This window comes from Pezoporus wallicus, unplaced genomic scaffold, assembly GCF_028554395.1.
Source record: "Pezoporus wallicus isolate ANWC-B61680 ecotype Strahan unplaced genomic scaffold, APGP_CSIRO_Pwel_v1 contig_447, whole genome shotgun sequence".
NCBI classification, from domain to species: domain Eukaryota; kingdom Metazoa; phylum Chordata; class Aves; order Psittaciformes; family Psittacidae; genus Pezoporus; species Pezoporus wallicus.
In genome coordinates this window covers 807762-830107 of record NW_026636385.1, presented here as the reverse complement: position 1 = coordinate 830107, position 22346 = coordinate 807762, and the positions used below count along the sequence as shown (strand labels likewise).

General features: G+C 40.5%; 2 protein-coding genes across 6 annotated transcripts in view; one reads left to right on the top strand and one right to left on the bottom strand.

The window, feature by feature from the left end:
* Positions 1–1865: 1865 nt before the first annotated feature.
* Positions 1866–6111, bottom strand: RGS9BP (regulator of G protein signaling 9 binding protein). The gene has a single exon (XM_057400156.1). The coding sequence runs from the start codon at positions 5683–5685 to the stop codon at positions 4972–4974; it is 714 nt and encodes a 237-aa protein (XP_057256139.1). The 5' UTR covers positions 5686–6111; the 3' UTR covers positions 1866–4971.
* A 181-nt stretch (positions 6112–6292) lies between these two features.
* Positions 6293–22346, top strand: part of ANKRD27 (ankyrin repeat domain 27) — a 41382-nt gene continuing 25328 nt past the window's right edge. The window contains exons 1-10 of one of the 5 annotated variants that reach the window (XM_057400153.1): positions 6293–6368; positions 16854–16984; positions 18186–18296; positions 19303–19459; positions 20634–20788; positions 21085–21144; positions 21236–21289; positions 21373–21438; positions 21516–21592; positions 21951–22072. In XM_057400153.1, the coding sequence (XP_057256136.1) occupies positions 16883–16984; positions 18186–18296; positions 19303–19459; positions 20634–20788; positions 21085–21144; positions 21236–21289; positions 21373–21438; positions 21516–21592; positions 21951–22072 (904 nt within the window). In that variant the 5' untranslated portion in view covers positions 6293–6368; positions 16854–16882. Of the gene's footprint in view, positions 6460–16228; positions 16366–16853; positions 16985–18185; positions 18297–19302; positions 19460–20633; positions 20789–21084; positions 21145–21235; positions 21290–21372; positions 21439–21515; positions 21593–21950; positions 22073–22346 lie in introns of those variants that run through there. The other 4 variants (XM_057400152.1, XM_057400154.1, XM_057400151.1 and 1 more) reach the window with 4 other exon arrangements.

Genomic DNA, 22346 nt, shown 5'->3' with positions numbered 1-22346 from the left:
CTTAAATTAGAATTGACTTTTAGAGGATTATTTTGTTCAATTTGGTAGAGATGTTATTAGTAAGAATATGATAAATAATGCCATGCAATACTATGTAAATAAACCAAAACATACAGTCCAATCAAACAAAACAAACCAACCCAACACACCTGACACTGTGGAGGCTTCAGAAGTCAAATTTCTGATCCTGAGAGAAAACGTAGGAGATACTATGACAAAATTACTGAAACTGAGCAATAAATTGCTTTTGCTAGCTAGCCTCTGTGGGTGAGAGATTTTCAGGGATCATGTAATTTCATTTGTGTTTGCCTGCATGGCTTCTAGTCACGTTTCTTCCAGCATGAAATGCTTGTGCTTGGCTGCATGAAAAGATGCAGCTGAGCCTCCAGGCTGGTGAAATGCCATGTGACTTTCCACCTGTTCACAGGTTTCATCACTGTTTCCAACTGCAGCAGCAAGTTGTCAGGATGGATGACAAGGTCCATCCTTGTGGGACCATCTTCTTCCAATAGAAAGCCATGTGTAATGTGAAACAGAGAGAGAAAAGGGTTGTCTTATAAAATTGGTAGTAACATGTAGCAAATCAAAATATTTTTACTCTTATTCTGTATGGAGTTAATCAGAAAATGGGTGGTGAGTTCCACTCAGGGATATTTTATATTCTTTGTCCCACTGGATATAAAATACTACCTTCTTCCAGAGAAGCTATAGTTGAACCTTGAAAAGCTATTGTATTTAACAGAAAGCATGCTTTGCTAACATACGATGAAGACATATTTACTACTCCATCCATCCATCCATCCATCCATCCATCCATCCATCCATCCATCCATCCATCCATCCATCCATCCATCTCCTTCCTTTTCCTGTCCTTCCCTCAACACAAGGTAGTTTTATACAAAAGACATCATTTTCTAATCCCACTGTTATTGTATGCTTACCATAGCAAATGCTGCTCATGTGTAGACTTCTGTTTTGTCCAGATCTCTTCCTGCATTAAAAGACTTACATAATCGTATTGAGAGAAAGCGTTTAGAGACCTGTAATCCACTGGTCTTACTGAATGACTTTTTACATAATGAGAATCTGTCAAGGGTAAATATGTTGACTACGAGTTCTGTTAGCACTTAGAAACAAGATATTTACGGAAAATGTACATAATACTAAACACTATAAGAGAAGGAAGAGAAAGCCCATAATGAATCCTTTCAGACTACAGGCAATAAACACATTTAATTTTTAATCTGAAAACTAGTCACATCAGTCATTGTTTTTATATAATTGCATTCACATAAAAATATTTTCATATTTACCTGAAGAATTTTGAAACTAATTTATTTCACATAATGTTGAAGTTTTTATGTTACATTATTTGCAACGTAAGGAGAATGACGTTAATTATGGTTCTCTGTTCATTTTCTTAATAAACTGCAAAACAGTGTAGAGGGACTTCATGGTAATAGACTGGAAATTTTGGAATAAAATTAAGATATATCACTATATTCAAGTGTGGGAACCTGAGAAAGGTGCATTTATATACAGAGAACTGTAATGAGAGTTACTTTTATTCCTGTGATTGAAATAAGGATTTTTTGTTTAGAAAAGCTTACTGACAAGCTGTATTAATATTGCAGGTTTTGTTTGGTTTTAATTACTGCTGCAAGCCAACAAGTAACTTATAAGAACAGACTTTAAGTTAAATAAATAGTGACATTAACAAATTTCAATTATTCAAAGTGTAGAAAACACCATCCGTGCACAGGCAAAACCAGTATAACTCAACTCAGGAATATTTTAGTTTACAGCAAATTTAATGCATATATCCTGTGAATAAAGACAAAAGGACTGAAGTAGAACAACACTGAAATGAAGCAATTACCATTTTCTTTTGTACCGAAAGCACAGTAACATTCTCATTCATTGATCAGCATGAGCGTTTGCATGTCATTATACTATTTAGAGTATTTTTAAGTTTGACCTCCCATTTTTCGCTGACAGAAATCGCATTTCCAGTCTCCTTCCTGTTGTATTCCAGTGGCTGGAAAAAATGAAGACTGAAAATATACAACATTGCTTTATTTCTTAATTTGAAAGAAGCATCAGTACTTTTGGGCAGTGGTGGTTTCATCTTGGTTTGACATTGTGCGCTGTTGTGCCTGACTTCCGTCACATGGAGCGTACACTTGTTATCTAGTGTAGGAGAGTAGGAGATCAGTGGCAGGAACATGATCTATTTAGATAGTGCCAATCCTGTTAGAATTCTACTTAATCTATTAATTTTAGATAGTCTAAAGATAAGATGATACAGATTTTTAGGTACAAACTAATGATGAATAAATCTGCAGCCAGCTTTGACTTAAGATTTGAAAGGACATTATCTTTCCAAGGTCCAGTCCTTTAAATACTAATGTTTACATACTTATAATGAAGCAAGACACATAGTTATAGGCTACATATGTGAATTCTTTGAGTCCTGTATCCAAAAATCCAAATTCAAAAAATTGCAACTGACTGAAAATTTACAATTCACTGACTTGCTGAAGCTTACTTTGGAAGATGAGATTACTTGTTCTTAAAGGTTCTACACAACTAACCATGAATAAACACTGTACCCACTTCAGGACACCAAGATATATGGTAATGAACACTGGGTAGGTGTTACCATTTACTAATCCACCAGAAACCAGACTTGCATTACTTGGGTTTTCAGAACATGTGGTTAAGCAATCTGATTTCAGAAGGAACATGGAGCTTTCAAGAAGCACAGCACAGAGTCCAACTTCTTGACCACCTTCCTCTGAACTAAATAAAAGCAGAGCACAGAGTTCAAATGCCCACAAATCCTCAAGGACTAGCAGTGGCACTCCAAATATGTACATTCTCCTGCAGCTTTTGCTGTATTTTCCATGAATTTGTTTAGTCAGGATGACTGTGAAGGAGATGATCCCATTTAAATCAACACACAACAATTACACCTTGTCTAGACAGATTGAAGCAGTAGCACCAATAAGTACAGGCCTGATTTTGTTCGAATGCTGCCAGGGATCTGAGGACCTTGATTAATTATGTAGAAACCCCATCCTATGAAATGAAATACATGTACTTCACATGGAGTGAAATACAGTAAAAAGGAACGTGGAGTCATCTTATAAAACTGAATTCGCATGAGAATGGAGCTACGCTGGATTTATGGGTAGAACTTGCAATATCCTTCAGCGTAAGGATAGTCTCTAGGCTGTAATTCAGGCCTCCACCTACTGTCTTTTCTCTATTATTTTCTTTCTCACGTACAAAATGACCGGATTCAAATTTGTCACATTTTTTCTCCCCATATCCAGTTCTCTTAAGTTTTAAAGAATAAAGTGCTTGCTGAAGTTTTTCAAAGTATGTTTAGTTCTGAACTCAAAAATACTAGCTGTTTATGAGTGTTGTCCACATCATTTTATTTAACAAGCATCAAGACTATTGTCTAAGAACTTCACAAAACATGTCTGGTTGCTACTGTTTAATAATGTGCCCATAATAATCGCTGCAGAGGAATAATAAATTACTAATCCCCAATATTACAGGGCCTTTGTATTCGGCCATGGAGTGCTTCATACACCTATGGCACTAGAAAGTATGAACCATGCTTTCTTGATCGGGTGGTGTGTGTTCACAGTAACAGGAGGTATTTCCATAAAGTTACACAAGAAACACCATCAAACATGGGTCCTTTTACAAAAACATAAAGCTTGTCTGCAAAATTAGTGTCTGTCCCCTCAGCTTTACATGTAAATGTAGACAATTCCATAAGGAAGCACTGGAAAATTTTACGATGCTCTTACATTTACCTGCCAAAATTGCCATGTATCAAGCTGGACCAGTCCTACAGGCTCCCTGCTTCACAGGTTAATCAGACAAGAGTGAGGCAGGAAACTGAGAGGCATTTTCATCTATCTCTGGTTTTCTGCAAAGAATTCAAGAACTTGCAGAAATGTGACAGTCCATAAACAGGCATCAATCCCTGCCTGCCAACCTGAGAGAGGATCCCTCTGCATTATAGAAAGGTCTGCTTTAAATTTTTTCTTTTCTTCTAAAATCTATTTTCAAAAATGACCGCCTCTGCTGTGGGCAGATTCATTGCTCCTATTTCCATAGTTAATTGTGAGATGCAAACCGTTAACTTCTACAAAAAGAAAAATTGGAACCAGTTGCCTTTCTGTAGGGGAACACAAACTCATGGTACATGTGGATGAGAACTCTTGCTGGGATTTTTCTGAATACGCAACTCTCCCATTTTTCTCCCTGGGAAAAATTGGGAAGTGATTAGTCATTCATGTACGCAATGCCAGTCCATGCACTGGGGTTTGTACAACCCAGTCTAATTCAGCAGAGTTTGGTATCAAACACAGCTTAGGCTGTTTTCTCCCTCCTCCCCCCCTCACCTCCAACTATTAGCAAATCCAAAATAGAGGTTGTTCACATGCTTTTTCAAGGTTTTCATCCTTCCCCTTTTCCTCCACCAAAATAATATTTTGTGTGTATGATTAAATCCCCTTTAGTATATTCATTTTGTTACAAAACACCTGCATTAGACTCCGAATTCATGTTACTCTCCAATACTGTAAACAGTGACCAGTAGCAAACACTAGAGCCTGTTGAAGAACAAAAAATACAGGCTTCTGCGAATAGCCATCTATTAATAGCAGACAAATCCCTGCTATAGCCAGCAGTGGTAATACCCTGATACTTCACAGTTAACCGTTACAAGTCCAACACATGAAGATATCATCCTATGCTGCAGGCTGATGTGCATCTCTTCAAAGAAGAAGAAACAAAGCGTGCATTTTATGATACTGAGAGGCAGTTCTGCTTTGTTTTTCAAAGTGCTACGTTTAAATTCTCAGCTCATCCAAGTGACCCATTCTGAGATGAAAGGTGAGGTGTGAAAGAGACTGACAGGGTCACTCTGGTCAGCCCCACACCACCCTAAGAGAGTTTCACCACACACACAGCCAGGACAATAGCGATAATGAGCACTGCAGAGAAAATAATCCCAGCTAGAACCTTGCTGATATCACAGAAGGATTTATTTTCCTCCACGGAGATCATGCCAATAGAAGATGCGCCGACGCTGATGGTGGATTTTAGTTCGGCCCCCGGGTCTTGCTTAGCCTCTACTGTCCACTGGGGGACATTGACCTTCATTTCCATCTCGTACATCATCTCTCCTACCTGGTTAATCTCATTTTCGAGGTCTTTCAAATCCACCACGTCTATATTGTGCTCGGCCTCATATTTCATGTTCTGGACGCTCATGGCCCTGGCAGCCACGCCAGAGGTTCCCCCACTCATGCCTGTTTGGATCAGGTGCTTTTTGGGGACGTTCAGTGGGAACTCGTGGCCCAGCTCCAGGGCTCTCCTCATGTCTATCTCCAGGATCTCTAGGCACGTGGAGAAAATCACCCATAGCCTCTCGAACTCAGCTTTATCTTCTTTACTCACGGTTTTGTCCTTCAGGACCGTGGTGAGCTTGTTTCTGTTGGCCACCGCTAGCTCCTGGGCTTTCTGCCGGGTCTTCTTGAGCTCTTCGCGCAGGTTCTGAGAGTCCGAGGTGCCGCCAATGGTCAGCACCATGTGCCGGTAGCAGGCGGTCACCTTGTTGAGCGCGTCCAGCAGCGCTTTGCACTCTTCCTTCACCATGATCCCGGCGGCAGGTGCCTCCGCGCCGGTCTGCCCTGCTTCTGCTCCGCCCGACTACCCGGTACCGGGACCAGGGAGCTGCCAAAGGCGGATGCTACCAGCACACATGGCAGGCAGTGGCTTCAGGTCGCGCTGCATTCAGCACCCTCTCGCCCGCCTCGCTTCCTCGCCGGCTGCTCAGGCGGCTCCGACGTCTCCGGGAGCTCGGGCGGGCTGCGAGGAGCCCCGAGGGACAGATAGCATCGCTCCCAGCCCGCTACCGCCGCTGTGCCGCGGAAGCGAGGTGGATCATTCCGCACCGCGCTGAAACGGGACTCCCGTAGATCGGGCGCCGCTTTTTGAAAAGCGCCGAACACTGAGGAGGGAGGAGAAAAATCAGATCAAAAGAAAGCAAGGCTCTCGAGGGCGGCAGCCGACGGCTGGCTAAGGCTGGCTGTTCCCGGCCGCCGACACTCACGTTCAGCCCACCCCAGCTAGAAGCCTGCGGGGTCACATGCTGCCACCTGGGGAATGCTCGCTACTGCGGGCGCGCCTCTGCCCGGCTCTATAAGGCCTCTCAGGCTCCGCCCCACCCCAAGCTCCAATTCCGCGGCGGCTGCCAGGCTCCACGCTTGTTTCCCGTCGGCGCCTGGTCATTGGCTTCGTGCGGCGCTGTCGCCGCGCCGGACCCGCCCTGGATTCCGGTAGGGCTTGGCCGGGGCGCGGAGCGGTTGGGGGAGGTGGGCCAACAGCGGCACTCCGCGGCTGGGCAGGAAGGGAGGCGATGTTGTCGGTGTAAGTAGGGCTCCCTTCTCGGACGCCCCGGCTCGGTGTCCGGCGACTGGACGCCTTCCTGCGGCGCCGGTTACGGGACCTGCTCTAGGAAGCTGCCGCCAGGCCCCAGGGAGGTCTCGTGGGTGCCTCTCCGCCCCTCCGTGACAGGCAGGCTCGGCTGCGGCCTGCCCGCCGTGCTGGGGCAGGGGCTCTGCCGCGGCCTGCGCCCGGGACGGAGCGGCGGGGCGGGGCGGCGGTGTTCGGCTTTTGCTGGCTCTTTGGCCTGGCGGCACAGGGCGGTACCTGCGGTCTCGTCGGCAGCCGCCTTCTGTCTCGTTCCTCCACCAGAAAGTGCTGTGTGTAGTGTTGCCCTTCACGTAACGCCAGGTTGGGTACGCGGGGTCAGTGCGGTCGGGTTCCGACTAGACCCCATAGCGCAGCGCTGGGAGAGAGCTCACCGCATCCTCCCTCTGTAACGGGGTGTTTGGGAAGGGCTGGTGCGCACTGAGAGTGCCTGCAGTTAGCAATTGAACATCGCAGTGTAGGAAACACACCGGTTCCTTGCTGACCCAAAGGATGCCTCGTAGACAAGTCTTGTGAGTGTGCTGAAGCACGATATTATGGTTAGTGGTGGATAGTAGGCCATGCTTATATGTACATCTGAGCTGTCTAGAAGACCAGAATTGATGGTGTTGAATGCTACAGAATAAACTAAGCTGTGTTGTCTCCAGCACATGAGGCATCTTTGCCAGTGTGGAGTTCTGGAAAGAGAACTTGCTTGACAAAACATATGCTGCTGCATATGCATTGATGTTTGTGTTTTTCTGATACTAAAGTAGCTTGAAAAAAATATGAAGACATGCTGTGATGAGAAGGGGAAGCATGACTCCCTTATCATGCCACCATTGTAGTGCTGTGTGTGCTATGAGCAAGGTAACTTGCTGTGAAGAACAGAGTTCAGGCAGACTGCGTTTCTGGTGCTGAGCCTAGCCTGTACAGTCTTCTAAACTATGTTCCTTTTGGATCTTAGTAGCCTGGACTCCACTGACTGTTTTTTTTTGTTGTTCTGCCTTAATTTTAGCCCTAATTCTAAGCCATGAGTAGCTTCTGCTGCAAGTTGCCACCTGTGGAAGAAACTTCTGTAGATTGCCAAGTTACTACAGAGTAAACTGAGTAGCTCTCCTAATTTGTGTGTTGGAAGCCTAGATATGAACCAGTAATGTCTGTTTCCTTATAGGAATAAAGAAACACAGAAGATTTTGACCTCATCGTAAGTAAAGTCTTATAATTGCTTAATCATTGTCAGGTGGAAAAAGGATTAGCTCTGGGTTTGAATCTGGAGTCCTGTGTGACTTAAGTGTTAAGCTTATTGCAAACTAAATGATGCATATTTATGTGTGTACTACAGTAGCTGTGTTTAGTCTGCCACATATCACTAAAATTACTTTTCATTGTTGCACATCAGAATCTTGAAACTGCTTCTCTGAAAGTGGCTGAAAAGGGGGGAGTGTTGTTTCAGGAACATGTGACTACTTAAATCTGAGGGTGGCAGCAGTTGTAATCTATATCAGATAATACCTAAATACATCTTTAGGTGCGTCATGTGGGAAGAAAGGCTGTTATTTAGATTAGTTCTAAATTAAGTTCAGCTGCATGCAATTATACAATTCAGGCAGATTGTGGAAATGCTTAAAAATCAGTTATATTTGTCAGACAGACATGGTGTTCTGAAATCCAGATCTTTATACTGCCTTCAAAGATAATGCCAGCTAACTGAAATGTTGTATTGGGAAGTTAGGATGGAGTGTAAAACTCCTTAAAAATAAATTGGGGTGTTAGCATGATGAGTAGGGAGAGATGTGTTTCCTGGTTCTGTGGAAAGACTTTCTTGCAATTGATGTTAATGATCATAGTCTTCCTATTTCAGTACCCTTAAAAATGTTTGCAAAGTATTGTGATGGTTCTTGAATGTCACTACTTCTTAAATCCTATATCTTTAATAGACTTGTAAATAGAATTTTAAGTGAATACAAGTCTGTTTTGTTTAAGTGGTTGATGAGCCTTGCCTGGTGGCTTACTTCTGGAGGAAGCTTCTATAAGAATTCAGTCTGTGGAATGCTGTAGCCTGGGAAAGCTTGAAGCCACTGTGAAATGAGTGGGGAAAATAAGGATGGGGTACAGTGAAAATGAAACATGACTTTGAGCCCTTCCCTCACCCAGATAACTCTGTATAACTTCCTCCAATAACTATTCTGTGACTTGCTTTCTGCTAAGCATTTTGCTAATAAAGTGGCTTGATCCATGGGACGAATCTTAATTTATATAATGGAAGACTGTTAGACTGCTATGTCTGTGTGAGGGTATTTACTGCCAGAAAGCTTTTAATTATCTGAGGCTGGTGTATGGTGCATTATATAGCCTCAAAACAGTAGTGGTGGTTAAAATAATTTATTTTGCTAGTTAGAAGAACTTACCTGCTGAATTGTGTTTCAGCTTTCCTTACCCTTGCTCTGCTCCCTAGAGGAGGGAACTAGTGTAATTTTACACTGTTTCTCTTTTCTAGATATTTTAGTAATGATCTGATGTTTATCTTACTGTAAGTCTTAGAGCTGGCCTGCATGGACTTGGTTGTCCTATTCAGGTATACAGAGAATGGACTAAATTCCTGTCCAGTTGTCTGGTCTAAGGACAATCTGCACTAAGGTTCAGGGTTGCTGGCTTCAGTTCCCCTGTATTTCTGTGGGTGGCCTATGCTGGGTCTGACCCCACATACTGGTTTCTTTACAGACTTGCTGCTAGTCTTGGAACTGATACCAACCTTATGTGGTTTGCTGTGAGCAGGGGTTGTCTAGCTCTGTAGTCAAGAAATGGTGGTACCTGCTGTGACCCATGTCTTGGCAGTACTGTGTTCAGACCCACAGCACCCTCAATACACAGGCTGGGGAATTACACTGCTGTCTTGCCTCAGTAGCTAAGAATCAGAATAACTGGCTTACGTAAAATATTTTTAATCCTTGTATTTCAGCTCCTTAGTTTTCCTCCCCATCCAAAGAAGTACTTGTGCTGACACCTCTTCAAGCCTGAGCAGGTGGCCTTAAATACAGCTTACTAATATTTGGAGGAAACATCCTTGTTTGAGCAGCTGTCCTGGGAACTTTGTTAATGTTTTACTGTAAATGTTCCTTGTAACTGTTTGTGGTTCACTGACCAGCACTCTGCACTCAGTTCCAGGGCTTGCTTGTGATTAGCTCAGGATTCCTTATCTCAGAATTTAATGGAGCTTTAAAAGCGGTAAGTAAAAGAATGCAAAGAAATCCAGCTATTCCAGTGGATTTCTAAAGCTGTGAGAATTTGGGATCTAGTCTCTGTTGTGAAGAGGAGAATGCAGCTTGTTCCTAATACTTGGCTACAGACAAGATTATCTCAAAAAAATCAATGGAAGTGACTGGATAAAAGTGGGAAGCTTGCCTGTTGGCGAGTGAGGCACTCAAAGTGTAATTTCTGTGGAGGAAAGAAACAGGTGACTGGAGAGTCAAGATAGTATGTTCTTTACTGTCACATCTGAGATAAAAATGCATCCACAGCAAACTGTGGTGCTAATACACTGTTACAATAGAATCATAGAACAGTTTTGGTTGGAAGAGACCTTCAAAGGTCATCTAGTCTAACACCCCTGCAATGAGCAGGGACATGTTCAACTAGATCAGGTTGCCCAGAACTACATCCAGGCCTTGGATGTTTCCAGGGGTAGAGCGTCTACCACCTCTCTGAGCAACCTGTTTTGATATTCTACCATCCTCATTCTAAAAAGTACAAGATCTGAAACGTCTTACTACTTCTTAAGAATGGGCTTGGTTTTGGAGCTTACGAGGTGGTGGTGAGGGGTCATAACAAAAAAGCTGTATGAGGACTTGATACAAACCGATCTGCCTGTACTCCCCTGTTGCTGGTAGGTGCTGTAAAGTCCCTGGGGGTCATTGTCTGAGAAGGGTGGGAGCAGTGGTAGGAGGGCTGGACTTGCTAGGTCTAAAAAGGGCTTGGGGGATGTTGCCCAGAGACAAAACCAAAATTATGAGATCCTGTGCCATCTCTTAACCCTTCACTGGAAGAAATATGTGCCTGAAGGGGAGGGGCTGGGAGAAATGAGCATCTTCCTGGAATGCTGCTGACCCTTTCCAGACCCTGTTATATTGCTGTCAGACTGATGTTTTGGGATCATAAAACTTAGCTTTTCTCTGCTTGCTGGAAAGCCTTAGGCTGATTGCAGATTCAATGCTCTGTAATCTGATAATTCAGAGGTGTTGCTCTGACATAATTCAGTCTCACAGAAATCGATACAAGCTCAATCTGAAAGGGGTAGGAATAGATGGTTTCCTCCTTTGCTCTCTTGCAGTGAACAGGGTGCACTGGAACATCTTGACCGTTTTTCATATAGTGCTCAGTGTTCATCCTTTAGGGAGTGAGTAAAGGTTCTTGTGTGCTCAGAAACAGTGAGGGGTTCTTTTGTTTTTGTTTTGAGGTGAGTGCTGGTTTGAGGGTTGTAACCTGTGCCCAGAAGTAGAGTAAATGAAGAATAATTGTGCAGGTAAAGCAGTGGCTGAAGTAACAACTAGATTTTTATTTGGGCTGAGACTAGTTAAATTACACGGTTAAATTCCTTTTTGCAGAGTGCTTTAAGATTATGCTTAGCTTTGGCTGTTTTTGTTAAAAAGTGATGCTCTTAAAAAGAAAGAAAAAATTTATTTGTTTTTCAGAAGTGCTTTCAAGTTAACTACAACTGGGGAACAATTGCTTCCTCTTCTTCTGCAGAGCTCTGCAGTTTGCTAATGTGATAAATACACATGCAAATTTTATCATATGTCTGCTACTCTGAGCTAAATCTACCATTACTGTTGTCGAGTTGCTGCTTGCTCTGATTTTTCTCATGATTTTGAGCATTTCAGCAGGTGGTATTTGAATTACAGGTTTACTAAGCCTTAGTTGTTTACTTTTGTAAAATGTGCAAGCTAAGATGAAATTGGCTTTGTTGTGAGAAACTAAGGAGGAGTGGAACTTCACAGTGTTGTTATGCAAGTAAAATTCGGTGAGTTTGTTTCTTGAGCATGACCTGCTAATGGATCTGGAGAAATGGCATTCTGCTTCTTTGTAGCTGGACCTATGTGGAGAGGACACTGACATACCTGATGTTAGCATTCCAGTGTAATAGCCTAACATGCTCTCCTGGGAAGATTTCAGGTTACTGAGCCAGGCTAACAATTTTTACCAACTTCCGTAGCTGTATTACTGTCTTTGTTCTGCCAAAGTATTATTAAAATGCCTTGGTGAAAACAGAATCTTACACTGTCCAACACTGAATATTAAGTGTTTGTGTATTAGAATTTTGTATGTAGATGTTTGTATATTAGAATCCCTAATGCTGTTATGAAAGGCATCTTCTCTGCAGTATATTTTGTTAGTTCTTTAGTAGTTGTTTAGCAGGACATTCAGAAGACTATGTGCCTAAGAACTGAGTAAATAGTTGAATGACTTGAATGTGGACATGATGTAACTGCCAACTAGCAATGCAAATGTGATGACATCATTGCTTTAATGTCTGTTTGTCTAAATTTCAAAATGCTTCTTAAAAGGAACTGAAACCTAATAGGTCTGTGAAAGATACCTCACTTGGCTATCTCTAGAGGAACACTCCATCAATAACAATAAATTGTCATAGTTAAGTCCTACTCATTGTTTTCAGTAGTAAAGGTCTTAAGACTTCATTTCCAGTGTTTTGTAGAGAACAGTGATGTGCCTAGATCCCATGGTATGTTTTTATCTTCAGCTGTTCCTTGTTACCACTAGTATCATTAGAATTATCACTCTGCTCTTAATCTAGAAGTGATTTGTCTGTTTTAAGGTTATGATTGTAGTTTTTTTAAGCAGTAACATAATGCTTATTAGATTATCTGATCAGCTAGCTTCTGTTTTTCCATCAATTTCAGCTATTTCTGTGTTCACAGGCATGAAGTCACACACTTAAGTGATTTCATTTAAACATTTTATGTGACTCTAGTACTTGTGTATTGCTTTACAGCTCAGCATGCTAGAATTTAATAAACATCATAGCAAATGTGGCTTATGACAATTTTTAGTGTTTTTTCTGTTGAGCATTAAACAGTTCTGGTAATGTATATAAGGCTTTGTACATTTCCTGCTTTCTTAGTGTTAGTAAGTCTAAAGCTGTCTGAGGTGCAGCTAGAAGAGTAAGTCTATTCCCTGGTGCTCTTACCCTCCCCCCTCCCCCTGGTTAAATTAGGTTGAAATTGGATGTTGTGTTCTGCCAGCAAACTCTCTATGGAGTATTGTAATGTGTTCCTAGAATTACAGCAATGCATTAGCCGTTGTTTTCAGATGCATTTAATGCTTGGGGTAGAAATTGACTTAATCTCAAAAATGGCTAAGCCAAAATTTGGGGAATCTCAAATGTACTCTATACTCTGTAGACTTAATCTATTTAAGTTTAATATAAATTCCTTTTTTTTTTTTTCTGTAATTGCTTGAATTGTGGGTGGCTTATACATCCACATTTCTGACTCTCTGAAGAATGCTGTGGACAGGTGAAGGTTGTCCAAGCAAATATGGTAACTGTTTCAGTTAATAAGTATTCTACCCTTTCTTTTTCATACCCACATTTTAATCAGACAGGGTAGCTAACAGCTAATGTTGTGCTGAGCAGATGCAAGGCTGGGAGAGAAAAGGGAAGGATATGCAGAACTATGATTCTCAAAATAGTACTAATTCGGCTAGTGGTGGTGACTTCCTGCTGTATAGGAGCATGGATGTGGTGAACTGTTAAAAGTTTGCAATCTGCTTCTGCTAGAGGTAGGTGAACTAGAAGTTTTAGTTTCCTTATTGGGGTACAGCATGTCGATGGCATCTTAGTTGCATTAGAGTAGGAAAAATGCCAGAATTCAGTGTTTGAATACAGTGCTCTCAAGTGTGATTCAACCCTGTTAGTAGTTCTGTAATAAAATCATCTACACGGGTGTTACTAAGTATTTTAAACTAGTTATTCATGGTATGCAACTCATGAACTAGGAACTGAATATGACAATTTCAAGCTCTTTCTGTCATGATCTGTCAACTGAAATGATTCTTAATGTACTGTAATTGCTTGTGTGGGTTTGGTTTTTTTGTTGTTTTTTGTTGTTTGTTTGTTTATTTGTTTTTCCAGGCACAGGTAATGATTTTAGAGCTACATCAGTTGTATAGACAGTAAGCTTCATAAGCTGAGGTTTTCTCTGGGAGCTCTCCTTGTCCCGTAAATATCTCTACCTGTTTTGCCAGTGAATGAAATGTTTTTAATTCCTTTCTGGACAAAGCTTATCAGTTGTTTATTTCTTTCTGATGGTCAGCTATGGGTTTCCAGATGAGGATTTTTTTTTTTGTGGAATATGTTATTTTCTTTCCCTTTCTATTAAGGAAGAACTTCCTGGACTTACCTTTGTTAAACTGAGAGTAGTACAGTAACAGCAATTGGAAGCACTTGTGCACTGAGGTTGTCTCTGCAGTATGATGCTTGATTATTGTTTCAATGTGTCTTGTGTCAATGTGCTCTTTTCCTTGACACAGTACACAGTACGCTGATACCTTCTCCATCTTTCTCTTGAAGTGACAGTCTCATCTACTGCTTGACCAGATGCTGAACATGAATTCACCAAAGAAAAAGGCAGATGATGATGCCTCAATGGGACAGCTACAATAAAAACCGCTTGTTTTGGAAAATGCCTTAAGAGACCATATAAACTAGCCTCCTAGCTTTACTAGGAGTCTATTATATCCTCTAGTAGAGATTTGTTTAACAGGTTCTTATTTATAACATGAGAGACTTGATAGCCCTGCTAAGCAATCTAAAATGTGTTTTTTATGTTCCCTTTTGAAAGGTGTTCCTGTTTTCTTCAGCTAAGGCCTTTTTCTTCTACAGATATAGAAAAATCTTCAACCCTTCACTAAGTGCTTGGGGAAAAAAATCTGACCTGTTTCATGCAGTTTCTTCAGTGTGAACAATATCAGTGCATTTCAAGTTTGGATCCTGCTTCTAGGGCTTTCTTGCCTTTCTCACTTCTGATTCTCCTTGCTCAGTTCATTTCCTCTGAAGTGTAGCACACAGAAAAGGATGTAGGACTCCAAAGTAAGTCTTGCTGTGTCAGACTCTTGCAGGCTGCACATGTGTGTATGTAGAGTACTTATTATGTATAAATCATCACTGATTCATGTTTAGACTGTAAGCTGCAGTCATTTAAGATTTTACTTGGAATTGCTGCCTAGCCAGCTGTTCAGCAGGCATTTTTATTTGTAGCTAAATAATCCTGCTTACTAAGGTCTGTCTTAGCCCCGATGTTCTAGGAATAACTGAGAAACCTGTTCTTCCAGCAGATGTGCCCCTGGGCTGGTGTTGACTTTTCTCCTATCCCCCACCACAGGCTGAGGAGGCTCACAGCTTGAACTTGGATTGCAGCTGCCTGCCAGGAAATGTTTATAGCAGTCATCAGCTGTGGAATTATTGGTGATCATGCTGTCTGCTTGAGCACTGCGGTAGGGCAGATCATAGAATCACAGATTGGTTTGGGTTGGAAGGGGCCTTAGAGCTCATCCAGTTCCAACCCCCTGCCATGGTCAGGGACATCTTCCACTAGAGCAGGTCGCTCCAAGCCCCACCCAACCTGCCCTTGAACACTGCCAGGGATGGGGCAGCCACAGCTTCTAAGGCCAACCTGTGCCAGCGCCTCACTGCCCTCACAGGAAAGAATTTCCTCCTAATATCTAACTCTGCCCTCTCTCAGTTCACAGCCAAAAAGAAATCTTGTAAGTGGATGAACCATTTTATCTGGAACTTGAGAGAAGTACTCTGCTTGAGGCAGTTATCTGCCTCTGCCAAACTTGAGTGGTTCAGGGTAAGGTTGCCCAAGTTGTAACTGGTGACCACCTCATAGTGGAAATTGCTTGTAACTTTAACTGATCATTTTGTGTTTAGCTCCCTTACAGAGTTCTCCTTGTGCCTAGTTATAAGGAGGGAGCGGAGAGTAGATCAGTTAACAGACTGTAGATCAGTTAATGGTATAGCTGAAACTCAAAGGCTATCTAAAAATCTGTGGAAGTTGGGTGTATGTTATTCCACTCTTAAACTGCTGTACAGTGGTTTCACGTCTCTTCCATGATCTACAGAGAAAGGCATTTTTTAGCACCAGTACAGCATTAAGTAGTAAGATATTAAAATACTACAGAACAAGTGTAAGGAGCTCGCACTGAGTAAATAATGTGCTAAGTGTAATTCTACATTTAGGAAAACAAGAGGGTACTGATTGTGTAAGGATGGCTTGCTCAAAGTCCTGCTGTTCTCACCCTTTCCTGCGGTGTACAGCAAAAATTGCATGAGGATATGCAACTCATGTTGATTCCTAAGGGAAGCTGGATAAGGGGGAAAGACACGGAACAAAAGAATTACTTAAACACTTGTAAGCCTGTTAATTTCAATTATTCTGAATAAAATAATTAGTTATTCCAGGAGGTACCTATTTGGGTTTTTCCTTCTGTTGTGTCTTGGATTAATTCTGAGGAAGCAAGCAGTCGAGGGTCTAGAGATCATCTTTTCCCTGTGACATACCTAGTGATAGCTTTTCCAGGGCTTACAAGTTGAGTTTTCTGTTTGCAGTTGCTTTTTTGCTCTCTGTTTTGCCAAATGTTGTGCATCAGCCCTATCTCAGACCATTCAAAAATTTTTCTGTGTGAGCAGAGATTACCACAGATGATGCATTTAACTGTGGCATTTTAATTATGACATGGATATTTATACCTTCTCGGTGTACCTCTCTCCTATAACTTTCCCTGGAAAGTTGAGGATTGCCTTACACAGGAGTTCCTGTTAAACTATCTGGGTGTCTCACTGAGGTATGTAAGTTAGTAATCCTTACACAGGTGAGTCTTAAGACTTACATGAGTGTGCTACAAAAGCATCGATGTCCTGTGATGCAGTAGAGTCTCCTGTAAAGAAGATGTTAGTTTGTGTCTCTTGGCTTGTTTTAGATCTTGACAGTGCAAGTTAGCTTCTCTATCAAAATGGTAGCAATGTAATCCTAAATTCTTTCAAGTTTAGTGCAACCATATCATGCATTGTTAGACTCCAACAATTGGAAGGCTCAAGGAGATACTATGAGGATAACTATGTAATTGGAAATGCATATTCATGGAAAATAATATATCTGAATAACTTCTGAGTGTCTTATTAGTTAAGCATGCCATTGACTGTTTGCTTGAGACCTGAACCTCCTTTTTGCTTTTAAACAAGGGAAATTGAACAGCCCTCTAGGTATTCATAAATAGTATGTTTTAACAGATACTATGTATGACATGCTAACCATTCTTCATGTATATTTTAGAAAATCTCCTTGGAATATCTGAAGTCTATATGGCAATGTATGATGAAGATATCTTGAAAAATCCATTTTATTTAGCCATTCAGAAGCAACGTCCTGATCTATTCAGCAAAGTTGCAGAATTCCATGGTATTGTAAGTATAAATCCAGTAGATTTAAAGGCTGATGTTAAATAGCAGCCATATGAATTAAAATCATATGCCTGCTATGACACATGTAAAGATCAGTGAAAGCCTACAAAACTGGGAAGTGAGGTAGAGCAACTTTTAAGTTGCTTGTTATTTACTAATATGGATGTCTTGATATACTGCATGGTAATAAAAGGTCAAAGTTGGTGTTGTTCCTGAACTACAGGAAGCTCGTTTTCTTTGCTGTGAACTAAAGTTGCATATCTTTCATTTGTAACTTAAAATGATATTGACCTTTTGAAATTCCTGGTGGACAGGCAATCACTCATTTCTGACAGCGTTTTATATAGCAAAATACAGCTGTGAAACTGAGCCGGAATAAAAGCTCCACCCTTAAGATTTCTAATCTGGGTACTCTGCAGTTAATCTTCATTCAGAATTAAGTGTGTGGAGACTCCATGTAACGTGGAGGTCATTGTTACCTGATTATAAAATTAAGCCCTAAATTACACAGGGTTCTTTCACTGGTGTATTACTTAACATGGTGTTCTTTCACTTGTGTATTACTTGACATGGTGATGTGATCAGCTGAAATGCCACAGTCTGTTGACCAGTTCTGTCTATGGTCTAGCACTTCACTATTTCTGAAAGCAGCTGAGTACTGAAAGCACTGCTTGATTCGTGCTTCTCTTGAGAATGAAACATGTCTCTTCACTGTGTGTACAGTGTTTATGTAGTCATAATGTGTTGCTTTCTGATTAGGGATTTTTCACGAGCTGCCAATCTGTTGGTGTGCAGTAAAGCCAAGATGCTTCTTATCTTAATTTTTGTTTTCCTTATTATGATGGAATTTCATTTTAGCTTGAAAATATACTTCACTTTTACTAACTACCTTATTTTAAGTCATCTAGGTGACTTGGTGCTGTAATTTAAGATTTCATCTGCTCTTACTATTGCTTGCTTCAGTTACATGTATCATCCTTTTTCAGTTAAGTCACTAAATGAAACTGCTAGGTTAACCACCAGATTGTGTGTGTCTATCAACGACCTTTCCTTTTTATTACTTAAAAAGAAATGCTTATATTTGCTGGTAATTGTTTATAAGCCAGATTTAATTGCTTGCCTCTGAAAGGAAAAAGCTGTTGGTGTTTAGCTGGTGTTACATGGCGTTTCTTTGTAACACGTGGTCTAACCTTTTTTTTTTTAGGTGTTAGTTCCATGCAAAGGAAGCCTTTCAAGCAACAGTCTGTCTACCTGCCAGTTTGAATCTTATGTTCTGAAGCCGCTAGAAGACAATTTTCAAACCTTAAATGGAAAGGTATTTCTGTTTTGATGTCTGAATGTAGCCTGGGGACAGTAAAATAAATGATTCACTGCTGTTGGTGATGGATAGTGTGAGCAGAGGTAGCTAGGAGTTAAAGCTAACTGATGAAAGCAGTATGTTGCCCATCTAAGCCTAAGTTCTCAGGGAGGTACTGCTTTCTAGGAAAAGCTTCGTTTTGGCATGTACACAAGAATAGTTGTCCTGTTTAGATGGTAACACTGCCTCTTGTTTCTGCTTACTATTCCAGTTTGTCAGTTTGTGTTCTGTGGCCGTTAGGTATTCAGGTATGTGGCACAAGGGCCTTTAACACTTAGATCACTTTATCACTTAGTATCACTGTTTCTGAGTTTCAGGCAAATAGGCTGCCTATTTTTGCAGATGCAAGTTCACCAAGCTTTAAGACAAAACAATGATATTGAGTTGTATCTGAGGTCTGATGTATTCAGTTCAATAAGCAGAGATTAATGTAGCAGCAAGCCATAATAACCAGTTGTAGCACTGCATGGGATCACTTTTTTCAGTGCAGTCTGAGACGTTGCACCCGTTTGCAGGCTGTCATCTAGATCTTCCTACTGCAGGTGTCCTTACTAGAGTTGCTTGAGAAGTTAAAGCTGAGCTGGAGAAATGTAGACAAGATGGGTGGTATTTTTCTGAAGCTGGACTTAGTCCCCAATTCTGAGTTCTTTTTCAAGGTCCCTTCCCTTCTACTAAAAGTGTTGTAAAAATCTGCAAACTCTGAAACCTCCTCTAGTAGCAGACTTGTGAAGAAAGTAGGTATGAGTAAGGTTTAGCCATTGTAGACTAAAGGAGTCTTTGTTTCGGTGTCTGCAGAGCGTGAGAATATGAAATCTCTTCAATCTGGAGCTTCTTTTTCTTGCAAGATTCTCCACCACCACCCCCCCCCCCCCCCCCCCCAAAATGTAACTGCAATGCAGAAGACAAATTATAACTTTCTTCTGGTGGAATTCTACATTTGGATCTGGTTTCTGTTTTGTTTCAGGAGATATTCATACAAGGAAAACTCATCATTTTAGGAACTGGTTTTAAGTACAGTCTCTCGGTACCTGTTCTTTTTGAGGAAACATTTTACAATGAAAAAGAAGAAAGCTTTAGTATATTGTGCATAGCTCATCCATTGGAAAAAACAGAAAGCTCAAGTATGTACTGAAGTGTTAACTTGGTGGTCTTGTTTGCACAGTGAGCAAATTAGTATGTTTGATACACTTAACTTCCTTCATTCTGGAAAATTTTGGCTTGGTTGAAAGCTGTTGGCATTTATTAGCCTCCTGGAGAGAAATATTAAGTTGCTTCCAGGCAAATTTAATTCTATAGGGTCTATGCCCCACTCAGCACTAAAAGCCATCTGTGGAATATGTGATCCAGCATGATTTCCTTAGCAATGCTCTTTTTAGTTTTGTTTGCTTAAAGGGGTTTAGTCTTCCATGTGACATGTCTTGAGATGCTGCATCTTGAAATGCAAGGTGGATGCACAAGAAAATGGAGAGGTAAATTCTTCCATGATCGCTTCATCAGTGGTTAGAGTCTGTGTAGCACATTTATATAACAGCTCTTGTGGTTCTGGTCTGCATACATATATGCTTCAATTCTATAAATATTAATCTAAATAAATTTTTTTGGCATTCTATATTTGGCCATTACTTAATGTACTTGTTTAGCAGTCCTTCAGAAGTGAGATAATTTGTAATTCCAGAAGTAATTTGGAATGAATGAGATCTAAGCCTGTTATTAGTTGCCTGCCTTTGACTGCAAATGAAAGACTTGCCTAGAAAAAAATTTCTGGAGAAGCCGTATGAATTTTAAGTGAGGGATCCAATTGTCTTATTCAGAAGGAAAATGGATTTGATGTAATGTTTACATGAAGCAACTTTGCTCTCCCATTCAGAGACAGCATTTCTTAATAAAGAATATATTATGTGAAAATCCAAGATAGGATTTCTTACAGCTCAGTTACAGCAGACTGACTTCCTACATGGGCATTCAGTCATTTCCATAATGTACTTTTCCTCTGCATTCAGGCTTGACTCATGCTCAGATTGGGTTGTGTATGTGGCAATAAATTACCCCATTGTAAAAAAGCATATGGAATCAGTTTTAGGTGTTCCGAATAAATATTTGACATAAAAGGCAAGAGAGCCTACTCTAAATGTGATGCATTAAATTCTTTTAATTAGAGCAGTGCCTTCAGTTAAAGGTGTAGTAAGGTGAATTAGTGTTTCATTGCATGCAAGTTGGCTCTGTATGTTGGGACAGAAAGTACTTTACCATGCATGTGTATTAAGCCTACATGTTAATTCTTGGCTTTCATTCTAGGTGAATCTACAGTTTTGTCAAACTCCTTTTCTCTTAAAAGTATTGAAGATGTTAGAGAATTCTTGGGAAGGCACTGTGAGAGATTTGATAAATACATAGGATCTTTCCATAGAACGTTTAAAGAACATGAAAGAAAAAGTCTCCGCCACTACATAGTCAGTATCTTGCTTCTTGATATTTAATTTGCTAAACATAATTCACTGCTTTGGGTGTCTTTCTTATTTTCTGTATCAAAGTGAGCTAGAGTTGAGGGCTAGTGGGAAGGGAGAAACAGTTACTTGCAAATTACTGCATCTTAACTACTAGGTAAAGGCGGTTTTTGCTAGCTGAAAATCTTACCATAATTCACACTTCTAAGGCAGGAAAGACTGCTTCTTTTGCTTATTTACCTGCTTTGTTGCTGCAAGTCAGATTAACCTGAATCTGACTGCTTCTTTTCCTCTCTCCCCAGGATTCTGTCAGTGCACTTTATACCAAATGTCTCCAGCAGCTTTTGAGAGATTCTCACTTGGTAAACACTTACTGCAGTAAATACATAGTATGTAGTGTTACTTAAGCAATAAATTGTCTAACTTTGTGTTTGTATGGCTTTCTTTCTCTAGAAGGTGCTTGCAAAGCAAGAAGAGCAGATGAATCTGATTAAACAAGCTGTTGAAGTAAGCATCTGAAATGAAGGAAAACAATTAAGAAGCTGTTTTTTACTCTTCCCTTCATGCCTAAAGTACCTTTTTTTCTGCAGATGTATATCCACCATGCAATATATGATCTAGTCTTTAAATACGTGGGGACTATAGAGGCAAGTGAGGTAAGTTTGCTTGATTTGTGAAGATTAATGTAACTAATCTAATGCATTTTAAAAACTGTTGCCTTTCTGTTGCTTAGGATGCTGCATTTAACAAAATTACAAGGAGCTTTCAAGACCTGCAGCAAAAAGACATGGGAGTGAAGCCGGAGTTCAGGTGAGAGAAATGATTGTGGATTCTTTGAGGAGTCACTGGGATCCTGTCAAGACATCCAAAAAGCGTTTGCCTTCAGACAATAGCAAGTCTTACTTATACTTCATTCATTTGAGATGGAAAAGTTAAAAAAGTGTCATTTTAGGACAGTCTTTGTATTCCTGGTTATTTCCTTTGCTTTTATGTTTTCATGCTTCCCTCTGCATCTACAGGGTACAGAAATGCAAGTGTACTTGAGAGTATAGATGGAAATACTTTAATACAGTTCTTCATTTCAGCTCTGAATAAGTTAAAACTTTGGTTTTGAACACACTGCACAGGAGCTCTGTATGCTAACCATTTATTTCAAATTATTTTGTAGCTTTAATATACCACGTGCAAAGCAAGAACTGAGTCAATTAAACAAATGTACTTCCCCTCAGCAGAAACTACTTTGTCTACAAAAGGTGGTACAAATTATTATGCAATCTCCTAGCCAAAGAGGTTAGTAATTAGTGAATTAATAATTTAATTTAAAACCTTTTTCTTAACTCATATGCACAAAGCACTTTGGTATATAAACAGCTGTTTGAATAGCATTTGTGGACTAAACACAATTAGGCTGGGGTGTGCCTTGCAGATCTCTAAACAAAGCAAAACAGAGACAAGATAGATACTTCTGTGTTTCTCATTGGGTGAGGAGAGGTACTTGGTTAGCTTATATATATATATATTTTTTTTTTTCCTTAGAGCATGCAAGCTTTTTGCATGTGGTAGG